The sequence below is a fragment of the Phocoena phocoena genome, chromosome 6, assembly GCF_963924675.1.
Source record: "Phocoena phocoena chromosome 6, mPhoPho1.1, whole genome shotgun sequence".
Lineage (NCBI taxonomy): Eukaryota > Metazoa > Chordata > Mammalia > Artiodactyla > Phocoenidae > Phocoena > Phocoena phocoena.
In genome coordinates this window covers 78945663-78962295 of record NC_089224.1, presented here as the reverse complement: position 1 = coordinate 78962295, position 16633 = coordinate 78945663, and the positions used below count along the sequence as shown (strand labels likewise).

Genomic DNA, 16633 nt, shown 5'->3' with positions numbered 1-16633 from the left:
GGCCCCGTTTGGCCACTGACCCACTGAGCAACCCGGGATGCGTCTCAGACCTTAGCTCCCCATCCGAAGCGAGGGGCTCTTGGTGATGGCAGGTACCCTTGCTCCTCCAGCTGCTCTCCCGGTGGTCTTCTAAGAAGATATCGGTCTGAGGCCCTGGCTGGTGCCCCCTCTGGGCCGTTGGGTGCCCCACATGGCTCTACTCCGATCTCAGGGGGTCTCTGTCACTGTTTTCTAAGCCTCGGGCCAGGTTTCTAAGAGCCATGGGCAACTCCCCTGGCAGCTCTGGAAGAAGCACTGTCCTGAAAGATGTGAGCTCAAGACTCCCTGGATGCAGGGGGCTGGAAGGAGAAGGCAGAAGACTTTGCTCAGAGGGAGCCTCACTAACCCGGCCCTCTGATGACGCATATGGAGTTCATGAGTGTTTGTACACTCAGACAAAAGACAAAATACTCCCCGTCCTGTGGATCTGAGATGAGCCCAGGCTCCTCCCCTGGAGGAACCTTGGGCCAGTCCTTGAATCAGCCTATCTGCTGCCTCTCAAACCCCTGACCCTGTGCTGGGGGCAGGGACGAAAGTGGGGAGGAGGCAACGGCAGCTCTGGGCCAGATGCAGGGAGTGCTGCTAGGAAACAAGTGCCCTTTCATTCGGCCTCCTTTTCTGCACGGGCTGGGAGAGTGCTGTCGAGATAAGGCAGGTCATGCTCCGGGAGGGATATCTGAGCCCTTCAGTAACTACTGTGGGCTCCTTAGTCCCCCTCCCCGGTCTTCTGCTCCAGCCTCCCCGCAGCCCTCCTCGCTGCCTGCTCGTGCTGTGAAAACTTACCCTGGGCTCCGCGAGGGACAGCTCTGGCTGTACGCAGTGCCGTGGGCTCCTGGCCCGGTGGCCACCCCAGGGGCCAGGCCATGGCACACTCATTCCCAGGGTACTGCAGCCTTGGTCCTGCCTGGGACGAGGCTCTGAGATGTCTGAGCGGCTGTGAGCACTTCCTGCATTCCTTCCTCCAATTGTGAGTGAGGGCCCAGGACCCACACAGCTGCCGGCCCCCTTGGTGACTGCACTCACCCCACCTCAACCCCCATGCACACCCACGCCACTCCAGCCCTGCTCCCTGCCAGGGTGTCCGCTTCACCGGCTCAGGGGAGGGGGTGAACCAGGCCCAGGCCATGAGTAAGTCTGCCAGAAGGGGCTCCATCCTGACTGTCACTCGGGCACAGCCCTTCCACAGCCAACACCTCCTGAGACCACCACCACTTCCGGAAAGCAGACTGGGTTATTAGCCTCACTTTACCCAACCTTAGAGAAAAGGTATTGTGAGAAACAATAATTCCACGTACTAGACACGGTCAGGCACTGTCTGGTATCATGGTTCCAGCAACATTGCGAAGTGATATTATCTCCATTTCAGAGATAACAGTGCCCACAGTCACAGAGGTTAAATGCCCTGCCCAAGGCCTACTGCTAGTTAGTAGTGATAACTAGAGTACCAAATAGTCTAGGAGGGGCTTCCTCCCTTTCCTCTTAGTTCGATGCTCTCTCTAGGTACCACCAGTCCACAGAGCAGTTGCCTCCTTCTACAGTTTTACTGGTCAGAGTGCAAAGGCCCAGGGAGGCCAAGGCCTAGCCCAGGGTCACACAGCCTGGGTCCTTTTCAATTTCTCCAAGGCCCAGTGAACTTTGTTTGGTACTAGTTGTAGGAAACTGCCTACACACAGAATGGGAGAGTGACAATTCCTAGTAAATGATATCCTGCTAAATTGTCTCTCTTCCCTTTTCTAAGATGACCAGACACCCACACAGAGGAGGAGCCTGGAGCCAGCGGGGGCTGTGACAGGAAGCTGGACACTTTGAATTATTTGTATTAGCTGGGGCGACCAGAAGCAGGAGACAGGAAACACGATGAGCCAATCTGTGCGGCCTGTGGTTTCAGACTGAATTACCAAAATCAATTAGTCAGTTTGGGAGATGGAGGGCACCAGGGGAACTGCTTGTCCTAAGGGTTTATTCCAGGTATTTTCTCTTCTTGTGACTTTTGTAATCCTATGATAGACAGTCCTTGCCTATGAGCCCCAGACGCAATGGGGCTCCCAAAGATGTCTACCACTTAGACACACATCTGTCCTCCCAGCATCCATCACTGTCTACTGGTCAGAAGAAAGACCACACCCCGTACATTCCATATATTTTTTTTTTAATTTTCTTTTGGCCTTACCACGTGGCATGTGGGATATTAATTCCCCCACTAGTGATCGAACCTGCACCCCTTACAGTGGAAGCTCAGAGTCTTAACCACTGGACCACCAGGGAAGTCCCCCATACATCCCACTTATATTAACAAGGGAAAAGGTGATGGCAGGCATCCTGGTTCTCCCAGAGGATGCTCAAAGCCACACTTAGGAAAGACAGGCCAGCCAAGGCTGACATGGGGCTCTGCAGAGGGATGGGGGGCGTGGTCCAAGCCAGCAGGCTACAGACCTCCACACCCCCCCAACACTGGGGAGATAGGGTAGGAACACAAGCCCCCTCAGCAAGGCCCCAGGAGCTCAACGGCCTAATCCTTGCAGGGTCCTACTGCTATACCTGGTGTCCCTGAAGCCCCAAGCTTCTGGCAGTGGTTATTCCAAGCACATTTACTTTTCTAGAGAGCATGAAGCTCTGGGAATCTTTCCTGACCATCTGTTGTGTGGACTGGTCCCACCCTGGGCAGTGGGGAGCCCTCAAAGAGTTCTCAGTCCTATGAAGGCAGGGGCCTTTGAATCTTGCCGTAAATCTCTAGGGAAAGATAGTGTGTTCAGTATGCCAAGAGAAATAACGATAACAACAACAACAATAGTAATAATAAATTGGAAACCCATAGGAGTGAGTAACAAATGCGTCTTGGGCAAAGACACAGAGAAGGGAAGGTGCAGGGTTTTCTGAGCCTGAGGACTGGAGCAGTGCGGATAGGACAAAAGGAACACAGTAGGCACAAAACAGACCAGGGAGCCTTGAATGGCCAACCAGGAGGCAGAGACTTTGTTCTAAGGACAGTGAGGAGGCTACAGTGTGGGGACGCTTCACAAAGGGGCAGGGCTGGAGGTAGGCAGCCCAGCGGGCCTGCAGCAGGAGTCCAAGCTGGGGATGAGCTCAGGGCCGTAGCGGGAGGCGAGGGGAGGCAGGTTCAAAAGGCACCGCAGACCCTGATCCACTTTCCCAAGCCTGCAGTCTAGTCCAGCTCTCAGTGTGAATTTGCCTCCCTCTCCCCCTTCCACCCCTTCCCATCCCAGCCCTCACAGAGAATCCACCAGGAAATAGAAAAGAAACAGGACATTCTGTTCCAGTGAGTCAGTCACCAGGCCCCGGGACTTTCTGGCCTGTTCTCCAGCCCCTCCCCACCACCTGGCCTGGCCCCCAAGCCTCTCCCCCTCCACTTCCCACCCTGGCTCACAGGACTTCCTTCCTCAGGGAAGGCCTCAGAACAAGATTTCCTTCCTCACTTTGGAATTCCGTCAGCTGTTCTGGGGTATTTGGGAACAGGCCTCCAGGCTTTGGCAAGAAGTTTCTGTCATCTATCCCATTTTAGGGAAGAGGAAACTGAGACTCCCTTGAGGTGAGCACTCTCCCAAGGCCACCCAGCACCACACCCTCCCTCCCAGACACAGCGCCAGCCACACCCAAGCACAGGAGGGGTCAGGCTGGCTGGAGACTCAAGGCCTAGATAAGAAACCCTGACCCAGTTACCAAAGAAACATTAATTCAGCACAGCCCATGGAAGGGGGCTTCTGCAGTTCCAGAGCGCAGTCTGCCCTACAGATGGACTGAATAGAGCCCTGGAGGTAGAGCCCAGGGGCCAGCCTGGATGGCCTCTTCCCCCTCTCTCTGTCTGGGCAGGGCTGCCTGCAAACCCTAACCTCCCTCTCATCAGAGCTCAGGCCCCAGGCCTTCTCACCTACTGTCCTCAGAGCCCTGCAGAGCCGCCCAATCTCCCCCGCCGCAGGGCCCGCACCAGGCACTCGGTCCCACCGGAGAGAAAGGCATAGGGCTGGCCACTCCCTCCCTCCCACTTGAGTTACAATCAAGAGCCTCTTCACAAAAGCTTCTTAGTGGTTTTTATTTTCTTGTATTAAGGCACCATTGACTTGACTGTGCAGCCTCAAGCTACCTTCTGCAAATGAAAGGGCGTTACCAGGGCGCCTCCCAGCTACCGCCCTGGCCAGAGGCCTGGTTGTTCGGAGAGAGCAGGGTACACCTTCTGTGCATCCCCACACCCCTGTTCACCTGCACCAGACTGGCCATCACTTCTGGTGTCCGTTGGGACTTACAGTCACAAGGTGGTGTCCGCCCCCGAAGGACCACCACCACCCCTGCTCTCAGCCCCGTCAGGGCCACCCCTGGAGCTCTTCAGTCCTCCGCCTCCGTAGCACACGGGGCACAGTAGGCGAATGAAGCCCAGGCAGGTCCCGACGTTCACCGCCGAGAGGTGCCCTTCTGCACGGGAACCTCGGGGTCCCCGCATCCTGGTGATGGTGGGGCAGGCTGCCATTCAGGCATCAGCGGCGGCCTCGCTGGGCCTGGTGGGCGTGGTGAGCATGGTGGTGGGCGAGGTGATGGTGGTGATGGAGGGTCGCATGGGGCATGTGAGGCACACGGCCAGAATAACGGAAATGGTGCAAGCGTCCCAGGTGGCCCCGGCCTGAGGAGATCGGAGGCTGGGCCCACCGGACTCGGTTTCTCCTTGCAGCAGGGTGGTTCCTCTCCACGTCAGGCTCCTCCTGTCTGCAGTACAAGCAGGCGGCCAGCAGCAGCAGCAGCAGCAGCAGAGCCACAGCAGCGCCTATGATCAAGCCCACGAGGGTCGTGCTCCCCGGGAGGCCCAGCATCTGGGAGTTGACAGCAGCCTCCGCTCGGTGGCTCCTCACTGCTTCCTCCCCTTCGGCAGCCTCTGCTCAGCCCTCACAGTCACTGGACTTTGTTTTCTCAGCTCCTGTGGGCTGGAGAGCAGCCAGGGAATGTGGGTGCAGCCTCTTTGGGCTGGAGCTGCCAGCCAAGGGGAGGCCTGGCCACTATTAGCTCTGGGGAGGCCCACAGCGAGGCTTGGTCGGGACCAAGAGGAGCTGAAAGGAGGGGCTGCGGGGTGGGGAGGGGCCAGAGGCTGGAGATAAGAGTCTAGGCCCCCAATCCTGCTGTTTGGCCAAGTGACTGGGCCAGCTCTGTCCCCTCCCTGGGCTCCCTCCTCTCAGAGAGAGCACAGAACATGGGTTCTCAAACCACATGACTCACTTGCCCTGTGATTGTGCACAAGTTTCCTAAACTCTCTGTGCCTCAGTTTCCTCATCTGTAGAATGGCTCATTAGAGCATATTTCCACATAGAGTTTTCTGAGGATTCAAGGAGTTAAGATTTATAAGGCACTTAAACCAGGTCCTGACACGTTTGCCACTGATATTAAGGCAGTAGAGTTTGCACCAGTCGACTTGGGAGACCTCGTGCCATCTGAGAGTCTGCGGCTCCCTGTCCTGCAGCCCACAGAGGCCTCCTGGACTAGTCAGGTTCTATCGTGCAATTGTTCCACACTTCAGGAGCTCAGGCAGGCCCCGCAGGCAGGGTTTTATCATCCAGGGAAGCTGAACAACTGTCTCTGCGTCCTACTGGATCTGGGAGCTAAGAGGGTCTGGGTGTTAGCCCAGGGCTGCAGGAGACAGGAAGGAGGCTGCTGAGGTCAGAGAGGGCCCAGTGCCAGCCTCCTGGCTTCCAACCAACAGGCTCAACTGGCCATAAACGGCAGGCCCTCGCGCCACCCCAGCCTCCCTGCCCAGCAGTTGTGACACGCCATTCCTGCCTGGGAGAGAATTTACAGACGGGGCAGGACCTGAGCAGTTTCGCATCCCTCTCCCCATCCTGGTCCTGAATCCTCTGTTCATCTAGACAAGCACTTACCCATCCCACCCACATGTCCAGGGATGGGCGTCCACTGTCTCCCTGGGCAGCCCCTTCTGCTGTGGGCTTGTCGGACTGTTCTCACAGCTCTTCCTCACACGTGGCAGGGCCTCCCCGAAGCCCCAGCTCTGCATCTCCATCCCGAGACCATGGATGCCCGGGGGCCCTCCACAGTGAGCCCACCTCTGTGGGACCTTGGACAAGCCCCTACCCTGCAGCCTGTTTCCTCCTCTGGAAAAGTGCCAGGGCAAGAGGTGACCTCTGGGGACCTTCCCTCTCTGACCTCAATCTGAGATGAGCTCTCTCAGGGAAGCCCCAAACCCTCAAGGCAAAGCTCCTCTGGATGGAAAAGCCAAGCATTCCCTTCAACCAAACTGGGCTCTGGGGGCAGTGGGTCTAATGAGTCCTGGGGCTTTCACCCTGGGGTGGGGGGCGTGGAGGGAGGAAGCCACTTGAACTTTTAATGATGCTCAAGTGAGAACTCCCTCCTGTGGCTTCTAGAGGCCTGCGAGCCCAGCTGCCTTCCCTGGGGGCCTGTTAAGGAGGGAAGTGTGCTGGAAGGAGGAGGAGGAAGCCAAACAGAACTTTCTCCTTCTTGGGAGCTTCTCCAAGGAGACTCCCACCCCACACCAGCCACAGGACGGGGGGCAGGGCCCGGCAACTGGCCGAACTCCAGTCAGCACTAAGGGCCTCTTGGAGTCACACAGACCCAGCCCTCACTGAGAGCCAGAGAAACTGAGGGAGGGGACTTGCCTAAGGTACCCCAGCCTTGTGGGCTATTCTAGACAGCAAATAATCAAGACAGCACGATTCCTGGAGTGAGGGGGGGCTCCAGAGTGAGAGCTGAGATCAGCTGAGGACCGTCCACAGAGATAACAGGGAAAGGGTGTGTGGATTTGGATGGCTTTGGGTGGGGGCAGGGAATTGGGGGAGCTCCCCCATCCTACACACACATACACACACACACACACACATTTATTTTCTTAAGTGCAGGGTCACTCCCCATCTGGACAGAAGATACAATCCCAAGGTGGGCATTTGATTTGAAGCTTTGGGCACTCGGGAAGGTGTTGAGACCACGGTCCTCCACGACGTCACAAGTGACTGAGACCTCCTTCGAGGGCTTGCAGGAATGATGACCTTAGAGGATGTGTGGCTGTGTCTAGGGATTCCCTGCCTCAGAAAAGCTGTCCTGTGGCGTCGCTGTATTTCTCCCTTAGGGTCGGGGCTTCTGCACGCTCTACAAACAGCCTTCCAAGATAAGGGGCCAGAGTTCCAGACAATACATACGGCTGATGGGTCAAGACTTCTGGAGTTCATATCATTAGCTTCATGCCCATGCTCTCCAGGGTGCACAGACCTCTGCATGGACTTGCACACATGCACACATGTGTACACTTGTAAACCAACATTGCACTGAGAGCAAACTCATGCACCAAGAGTTGTGGTGCACACACTTATACACAAGTGCACAAGGGCACACAAGTTCCCTACAAGCTCACAAACTTGTGCTTGTACTGGCTGCAAGTGGTTTTCGGTTGTCCCATGACAGCAACCATTGTTTTCACTAATTGGTGGCACCACCTAGCGGTGACACTGTAAATAAATCAGTTTTGTATTCGGACCTGTCAAAAGTTATAGTTGCCTGGGGCTTACCTGGCGGCGCAGTGGTTGAGAGTCAGCCTGCTGATGCAGGAGATACTTCGTGTCCTGGTCGGGGAAGAATACCACGTGCCGTGGAGCGGCTCGGCCCGTGAGCCACGGCCGCTGAGCCTGCGCGTCTGGAGGCTGTGCTCCGCAACGGGAAAGACCACAACAGTGAGAGGCCCGCGTACTGCAAAAAAAAAAAAAAAAAAAGGAACATTTTTGTTATGTTTAAGTAGAGAATCGCATGCAGAAATACAATCAAGGAGGTTTTTTCGTGGGGGGCGGAGTCAACATGGCGGACTAGGAGGACGTGGAATGCGCGTCTCCTCGCAACTAGGGCACCTACCAGGCACTGGTGGGGGACCACTGACACCTAAGGGAATGGGAGGAACCCCCAGCAACCGGGTAGGACCTGGGCGTTGGGGGGAGTGAGAGGGTAGGAGAAGTGGAGGCGGGATGGGACCGGGGCCCCTGAGGGGCGGCTGGGGGAGGGGAAGGGATCCCATGCCCAGGGGGGAAAGGAAGGGACCATTGGGAGCACAAAGGATCAAAACGGAGCATGGCCAGCATTTCCCATGCCCACTTGGGCCCCTGGGAGCCTGCTGAGAGCCCAGGCCTGATCCTCTGCCCACCGAGGCCCCCTCCAGCCACGCGGGTCCTGAGGGAGTGGGAGGGAGAGAAGGCGGAGCAAAAGCAAAGGCCGGACCTACGGGACAGGCACCCCTGAGGGGTGGCTGGGGGAGGGGAGGAGTTCCTACACCCCGCGGGACCCACCCATGGTTAGGGGTCCAGCGGGGACAGGGGGAGACCCTGTTTGGGGGCAGAGGAACGTAAGGGAACACAGCCAACACTTGCCCTGTCCACTTAGGCACCGGGGAGCCTGCTGGGCTCCCAGGCCTAATCCTCTGCCCTCGGAGCCTCCCTCCTGCTGTGCCTCTACACCCCTACCCAGGGCCCTACCTCTACACTCAGAGGTAGCCCCTCTGAGACCCCCTCCAACCATGCTGGGCCTAAACCCCACCCACACACCCTCACCCAGGGTCTTACCTCTAACTCCGGAAATCCACACTCCATAAGCCCCCTTTTGGATGTGCTTCCTCTTCCCTTCCGGGCAGGTCCTAAGCAGAGGCCCCACCCCATGCTTGAAAGTCACCCCACCCCACCCACCCCCACCTAGGCCCCACCCATCCTAAACCCCGCCCCTACCTAAGTTCCACCCCACCCCCCTGCCAAAACTCCACCGCCCATAGCCAAGGCTTTTTTTTTTTCTGCCGTACGCAGGCCTCTCACTGCTGTGGCCTCTCCCATTGTGGAGCACAGGCTCCGGACGCGCAGGCTCAGCGGCCATGGCTCACAGGCCCAGGCGCTCCACGACATGTGGCATCTTCCCGGACCGGGGCACGAACCCATGTCCCCTGCATCGGCAGGCGGACTCTCAACCACTGTGCCACCAGGGAAGCCCAAGGCTTTTTTTTTTTCTACTTTTAGGTTGGGGTTCTGTTTAACCTTGTTGCTGTTGTTGTTTATATTTTTATATTTTCTAATAAATCTTTTATTTTTCTAATTTTATTTTATTCTTTATATTTTGTTATTGTTCTGCTCCTTTTGGCTTGTTCCCCCGTTTTTTTTTCTTTTTTCTGTTGTGGTTTTATTTTACTTTGTTGAAGTTGTTTCAATTATATTTTTATTTTTCCTAATATATTTATTATCTTTCTAATTTTACTTTTTTTTTTATTCTTTGTTATTGTACTGCTCCTTTTTTCCTTTTTCTTTTCCTTTTGTTTTTTTGCCACGCCATGCAGCTTGCGGGATCTTGGTTCCCAGGCCAGCGGTCAGGCCTGAGCTCCTGTGGTGGGAAAGCCAAGCCCAAACCGCTGGACGAACAAAGAACCTCAGACCCCAGGGAATATTAATCGGAGTGAGGCCTCCTGGAGGTCCTCATCTCGGCACCAAAACCCAGCTCTACCCAACGGCCTACAAACTCCAGTGCTGGATGGCTCAGGCCAAACAATCAGTAAGACAGGAATACAGTCCCACCATCAAAAAAAAAAAAGTGAAATGACAAAAAAATATGTTACAGACGAAGGAACAAGGTAAAAACCTGCAAGACCAAATAAATGAGGACAAAATAGGCAACCTACCTGAAAAAGAATTCAGAGTAATGATAGTAAAGCTGATCCAAAATCTCAGAAACAGAATGGAGAAACTACAAGAAATGTTAAACAAGGATCTAGAAGAACTAAAGAACAAACAAACAGTGATGAACAACACAATTACTGAAATTAAAAATACTCTAGAAGGCATCAGTAGCAGAATAACTGAGGCAGAAGAATGGATAAGTGAGCTGGAAGATAAAATGGTGGAAATAACTGCTGGGGAGCAGAGTAAAGAAAAAAGAATGAAAAGAATTAAAGATAAAGCAGACTTTAAAATAAAGAGTGTTACAAGAGATAATGAAGGACACTACATAATGATCAAGGGATCGACCCAAGAAGAAAACAATTATAAATATTTATGCACCCAACATAGGAGCACCTCAATACATAAGGCAAATGCTAACAGCCATAAAAGGAGAAATTGACAGTAACACAATAATAGTGGGGAACTTTAATCCCCAACTTACACCAATACACAGGTAATCCAGACAGAAAATAAATAAGGAAACACAAGCTTTAAGTGACACAATAGACGAGACTTAATTGATATTTTTATGACATTCCACCCAAAAGCGGAAGAATACACTTTCTTCTCAAGTGCACATGGAACGTTCTCCAGAATAGATCACATCTTGGGTCACAAATCAAGCCTTGGTAAATTTAAGAAAATTTAAATCACATTGAGCATCTTTTCCAAACACAACACTATGAGATTAGAAATCAGTTACAGGAAAAAAATTGTAAAAAACACAAAAACATGAAAGCTAAACAGTGCACTGCTAAATAACCAAGAGATCACTGAAGAAATCAAAGAGGAAATTAAAAAATACCGAGAAACAAATGACAACAAAAACATGACAACTGAAAACCTATGGGATGCAGCAAAAGCATTTCTAAGAGGGAAGTTCATAGCAATTCAAGCTCACCTGAAGAAACAAGAAAAATCTCAAATAAACAATCTAACCTTACACCTAAAGGAACTAGAGAAAGAAGAACAAACAAAACCCAAAGTTAGTAGAAGGAAAAAACCATAAAGATCAGAGCAGAAATAAATGAAATAGAAACAAAACAACAGCAAAGATCAATAAAACTAAAAGTTGGGGCTTCCCTGGTGGCACAGTGGTTGAGAGTCCACCTGCCGATGCAGGGGACATGGGTTCGTGCCCCAGTCTGGGAGGATCCCACATGCCATGGAGCGGCTGGGCCCGTGAGCCATGGCTGCTGAGCCTGCGTGTCCGGAGCCTGTGCTCCGCAACGGGAGAGGCCACAGCAGTGAGAGACCGCGTACCACAAAAAAAAAAAAAAAAAACAACTAAAAGTTGGTTCTTTGAGAAGATAAACAAAATTGATAAACCTTTAGCCAGACTCATCAAGAAAAAGAGGGAGAGAACTCAAATCAATAAAATTAGAAATGAAAAAGGAGAGATTACAACTGACAGTGCAGAAATACAAAAGATCATAAGAGACTACTACAAGCAACTATATGCCAATAAAATGGACAACCTGGAAGAAATGGACAAATTCTCGAAAAGGTACAACTTTCCCAGATTGAACCAGGAAGAATTAGAAAATATAAACAGACCAATCACAGGTAATGAAATTGAAACTGTAATTAAAAATCTTCCAACAAACAAAAGTCCAGGACCAGATGGCTTCATAGGTGAATTCTACCAAACATTTAGAGAAGTTAACACCTATCCTTCTCAAACTCTTCCAAAAAATTGCAGAGGGAGGAACACTCCCAAACTCATTCTATGAGGCCACCATCACCCTGATACCAAAACCAGACAGATATCACAAAAAAAGAAAATTATAGACCAATATCACTGATGAACATAGATGCAAAAATTCTCAACAAAATACTAGCAAACAGAATTCAACAACACATTAAAAAGATCATACACCATGATCAAGTGGGAGTTATCCCAGGCATGCAAGGATTCTTCGATACATGCAAAACAATCAATGTGATACACCATATTATCAAATTGAAGAATAAAAACCATATGATCATCTCAATAGATGCAGAAAAAGCTTTTGACAAAATTCAACACCCATTTATGATAAAAATTCTCCAGAAAGTAGGCATAGAGGGAACCTACCTCAACATAATAAAAGCCATATATGACAAACCCACAGCAAATATCATTCTCAATGGTAAAAAACTGAAAGCATTTCCTCTAAGATCAGGAACAAAACAAGGATGTCCACTCTCATCACTATTATTCAACATAGTATTGGAAGTCGTAGCCACAGCAATCTGAGAAGAAAAAGAAATAAAAGGAATACAAATTGGAAAAGAAGAAGTAAAACTGTCACTGTTTGCTGATGACATGATACTATACATGGAAAATCCTAAAGATGCCACCAGAAAACTACTAGAACTAATCAATGAATCTGGTAAGGTTGCAGGATACAAAATTAATGCACAGAAATCTCTTACATTCCTATACACCAACAATGAAAGATCAGAAAGAGAAATTAAGGAAACAATCCCATTTACCATCAGAACAAAAAGAATAAAATACCTAGGAATAAACCTACCTAAGGAGGCAAAAGACCTGTACTCATAAAACTATAAAACACTGATGAAAGAAATCAAAGATAACATAAACAGATGGAGAGATATACCATGCTCCTGGATTGGAAGAATCAATATTGTGAAAATGACTATACTACCCAAAGAAATCTACAGGTTCAATGCAATGCCTATCAAATTACCAATGGCATTTTTCACAGAACTAGAACGAGAAATCTCACAATTTGTATGGAAACACAAAAGACCCCGAATAGCCAAAGCAATCTTAAGAAAGAAAAACGGACCTGGAGGAATCAGTCTCCCTGACTTCAGACTAAACTAGAAAGCTACAGTAATCAAGACAGTATGGTACTGGCACAAAGACAGAAATATAGATCAATGGAACAGGATAGAAAGCCCAGAGATAAACCCATGCACATATGATCACCTTATCTTTGACAAAGGAGGCGAGAATATACAATGGAGAAAAGACAGTGTGTTCAATAAGTGGTGCTGGGAAAAATGGACAGATACATGTAATGGAATGAAATTAGAACACACCCCAACACCATACACAAAAATAAACTCAAAATGGATTAAAGACCTAAATGTAAGGCCAGACAGTATAAAACTCTTAGAGGGGGACTTCCCTGGTGGCACAGTCATTAAGAATCCGCCTGCCAATGCAGGGGACAGGGGTTCGAGCCCTGGTCCAGGAAGATTCCCACATGCCACGAAGCAACTAAGCCCATGCACTACAACTACTGAGCCTGCGCTCTATAGCCTGCGAGCCACAACTACTGAGCCTGCATGCCACAACTACTGAAGCCTGCAAGCCTAGAACCTGTGCTCCGCCACGAGAAGGCACCACAATAAGAAGCCCACACACCAAAATGAAGTGTAGCCCCTGCTCGCTGCAACTAGAGAAAACCCGCACGCAGCAACGAAGACCAAACACAGCCAAAATAAATAAATACATTTATTTATTTATTTAAAACAAAACAAAACTCTTAGAGGAAAACACAAGCAGAACCCTCTGTGACATAAATCACAGCAAGATCCTTTTTGACCCACCTCATAGAGTAAGGGAAATAAAAACAAAAATAAACAAATGGGACCTAATGAAACTTAAAAGCTTTTGCACAGCAAAGGAAACCATAAAAAAGACGAAAAGACAACCCTCAAAATGGGAGAAAATATTTGCAAACAAAGCAACTAACAAAGGATTAATCTCCAAAATATACAAGCAGCTCATGCAGCTCAATATCACAAAAACAAACAACCCAATCCAAAAATGGGCAGAACACCTAAATAGACATTTCTCCAAAAACATACAGATGGCCAACAAATACATGAAAAGATGCTCAACATCACTAATCATTAGAGAAATGCAAATTAAAACCACAATGAGGTATCACCTCACACTGGTTAGAATGGCCATCATCAAAAAATCTAGAAACAATAAATGCTGGAGAGGGTGTGGAGAAAAGGGAACCCTCCTGCACTGTTGATGCGAATGTAAATTTATACAGCCACTATGGAGAACAGTATGCAGGTTCCTTAAAAAACTAAAAATAGAGCTACCATATGACCCAGCAATCCTGCTACTGGGCACATACCCTGAGAAAACCATAATTCAAAAAGAGACCTGTACCACAATGTTCATTGTAGCTCTATTTACAATAGCCAGGACATGGAAGCAACCTAAGTGTCCATCAACAGATGAATGGATAAACAAGATGTGGCACGTATATATAATGGAATATTAGCCATAAAAAGAAATGAAATCGAGTTATCTGTAGTGAAGTGGATGGACATAGAGTCTGTCATACAGAGTGAAGTAAGTCAGAAAGAGAAAAAGAAATACCGTATGCTAACACATATATATGGAATTTTAAAAAGCAGTACCGATGAACCTAGTGGCAGGACAGGAATAAAGACTCAGACATAGAGAATGGACTTGAGAACACAGGGGGGAAGGGGAAGCTGGGATGAAGTGAGAGAGTAGCATTGACATATATACACCACCAAATGTAAAATGGATCGCTAGTGGGAAGCTGCTGCATAGCACAAGCAGATAACTCGATGGTTTGTGACGACCTAGAGGGATGGGATAGGAAGGATGGAAGGGAGGGTCAAGAGGGAGGGGATATGGGGATATATGTATACATATCGCTGATTCACTTTGTTGTACAGCAGAAACTAACACAACATTTTAAAGCATTTATACTCCAATAAAGATGTGAAAATAAATAAATAAATAAAACAGGTGGATTTTTAAAAAACAAAAAGAAGGTTCATTTTGCTTAATTTATGTGGAACCCAAACCTCAAACGGATTAATATAACCAAGATGGTGCAAACGATTTTCAACATTTGATTTGGATATTTTGAGTGTGTTGGCTACCTCCTGCATGGTATAACACTGATTTTTCTCAGTTAATATCTCAATTTGATCGCTATCAACTTCAACTGGTCTACCCGACCATGGAGCATCATCCAGCGAGAAATCTCCAGCACGAAACTCTGCAAACCACTTTGAACACATCTGATCAGTCACAGCACCTTCTCCATACACTGCAGAAAATTTTTTTCTGCATTTCAGTTGCATTTTTACCTTTCTTGAAATAATAAAGCTTAATATGCCAAAAATGTTGCTTTTTTCTTCCACTTTCAATATTAAAATGGTTGTACAAAAATTCACCAATTTTGGTAAGTTTTTAAAAAAATGCATGCTGATATGACAGCTGTCACAATACAATCTAACAAAATTGTTTTGAATGAAGTTAGAGCCAACAAAGTGCTACTACAGACATCATATGGAAAAAACCAAACGAACCTTTTGACTAACCCAATAATCGCATATCTAGAAAACTTTAAAGAATATGCTGGAAAACTATTCACACTAACAAGAGTTTAGTGAAGAAAAATTTTAAATAAAAATATAAAAAGCAGTGACTTTCCTATGTAATAGCAATAACAAATTCAAAAACAATAGAATAAATATATCAGTAAAATTGGCAACAAAAATTATAAAATGTCTAGGCATAAACAAGGGTACTAATGGGCAGAAAAAAGACACCATGTTGCTGAGGGCCGTGAAGGAAAACCTGAGTAACTGGAATGACGCATGTGTGTCTGACCAGGAAGAGCACCTATCGTAAGTCGCGCAAAGCTCAGTGAATACTAATCACGTGATCAATATTTACAGATATCTGTTGAATTTACTGTTAAATGTGATAAAGGTAATTGTCGCAAAGTATTAACGCACTGTTTTATTTTGCCTTTCTAAATATGTGAGCTTCTTCCTAGTTCATCCAGGGCCTCCATCTGGAGAGAGATTTGAATTATTACAGAAAGAGTACAAAGCGAAGGAGTTACTATGCAATCTTTGACGTTTAAAGTAGGCCTTTGTCTTGCAAGTCAAGCTGTTTTCCTGAGAGGATCTTCTAAATCCTTTTTTCTCCCCCTTTCAACATACAGTAAGTTCCCTACATATGAACCTTCAAGTTGTGAAATTTCAAAGATGTGAACGTGCGTTCCACCAATGTCAGGCATGAGTGAAATTGCAGCTTGCCCTCCGTCTCCTATTGCTGACGATCCTTCACCTCTACCATCTCCCACCTCCTCTCCCTCCTCCAGTCAGTAATTCTTCTTGCCGGTTTACTCAATGCCAGCCCCTGTATGCCAGCTCTTGTACTGGACTACTGTACTTTTCAAGGTACAGTACTGTAAGATTAAAAATGTTCTTTATTTTTTGTTTGTTTTTTACATATTATTTGCGTGAAAAGTTTTATAAACCTATTACAGTACAGTCCTATATAGCTGATTTGTACTAGCTAACTAGGCTAACTCTGTTGGACCTACAAAAAATTGGACTTACGAATGTGCTCTCGGAACGGAACTCCTTCATGCGTAGGGGACTTACTACTGAATGGAGAACCAAGCTGAGGACTCAGCCTGTGGAGTTCCCTCATAATGCAGAAAGCCACTCCATCCCACTGGTGACAGCTGAGTAGCAGAGGTTTGAAGCTCTCAGGAAGATAAAGGCCATGATATCCAGGGCCAGGGGAAGCCTGGTCTCTTCTGGCCCCACGTGATGATGGAAAGGAGAAAGGATAGAGAGGAAAGAAGTATGAAATTTGTGAGGCAGCCCCTGGGGAACTCCCAAAACAAATGAATAGACTGCAGAAGGATGGGTTAGAGATGGAGAAACTGAGACACTGATGTTACTTGGATGGGAAATATGGGCTATAAAATCTGGGAATTCATGAAAATGTGACCCCATTTGTGCATTTGGGGCAGTTAATGCTGGGAATGTTCATGTTACAACTGTAAGCACACATAGGCAAAGGGCTGAGTTGCTCCCAGTGTCGTAACAGTGTTCCCCTCTGATAGGGT

The 16633-nt window shown here is 48.5% G+C and overlaps 1 protein-coding gene across 1 annotated transcript; it reads right to left on the bottom strand.

Annotated features, from left to right (window-relative positions):
* Nucleotides 1-4526: 4526 nt before the first annotated feature.
* Nucleotides 4527-4856, bottom strand: HRCT1 (histidine rich carboxyl terminus 1). Its single transcript, XM_065879915.1, has one exon. The coding sequence runs from the start codon at nucleotides 4854-4856 to the stop codon at nucleotides 4527-4529; it is 330 nt and encodes a 109-aa protein (XP_065735987.1).
* Between the last annotated feature and the right edge of the window lie 11777 nt (nucleotides 4857-16633).

What these genes read in the sequence shown, in the direction of transcription:
- HRCT1 (XM_065879915.1), bottom strand. Translation starts at nt 4,856, where the DNA reads ATGCTGGGCCTCCCGGGGAGCACGACCCTCGTGGGCTTGATCATAGGC.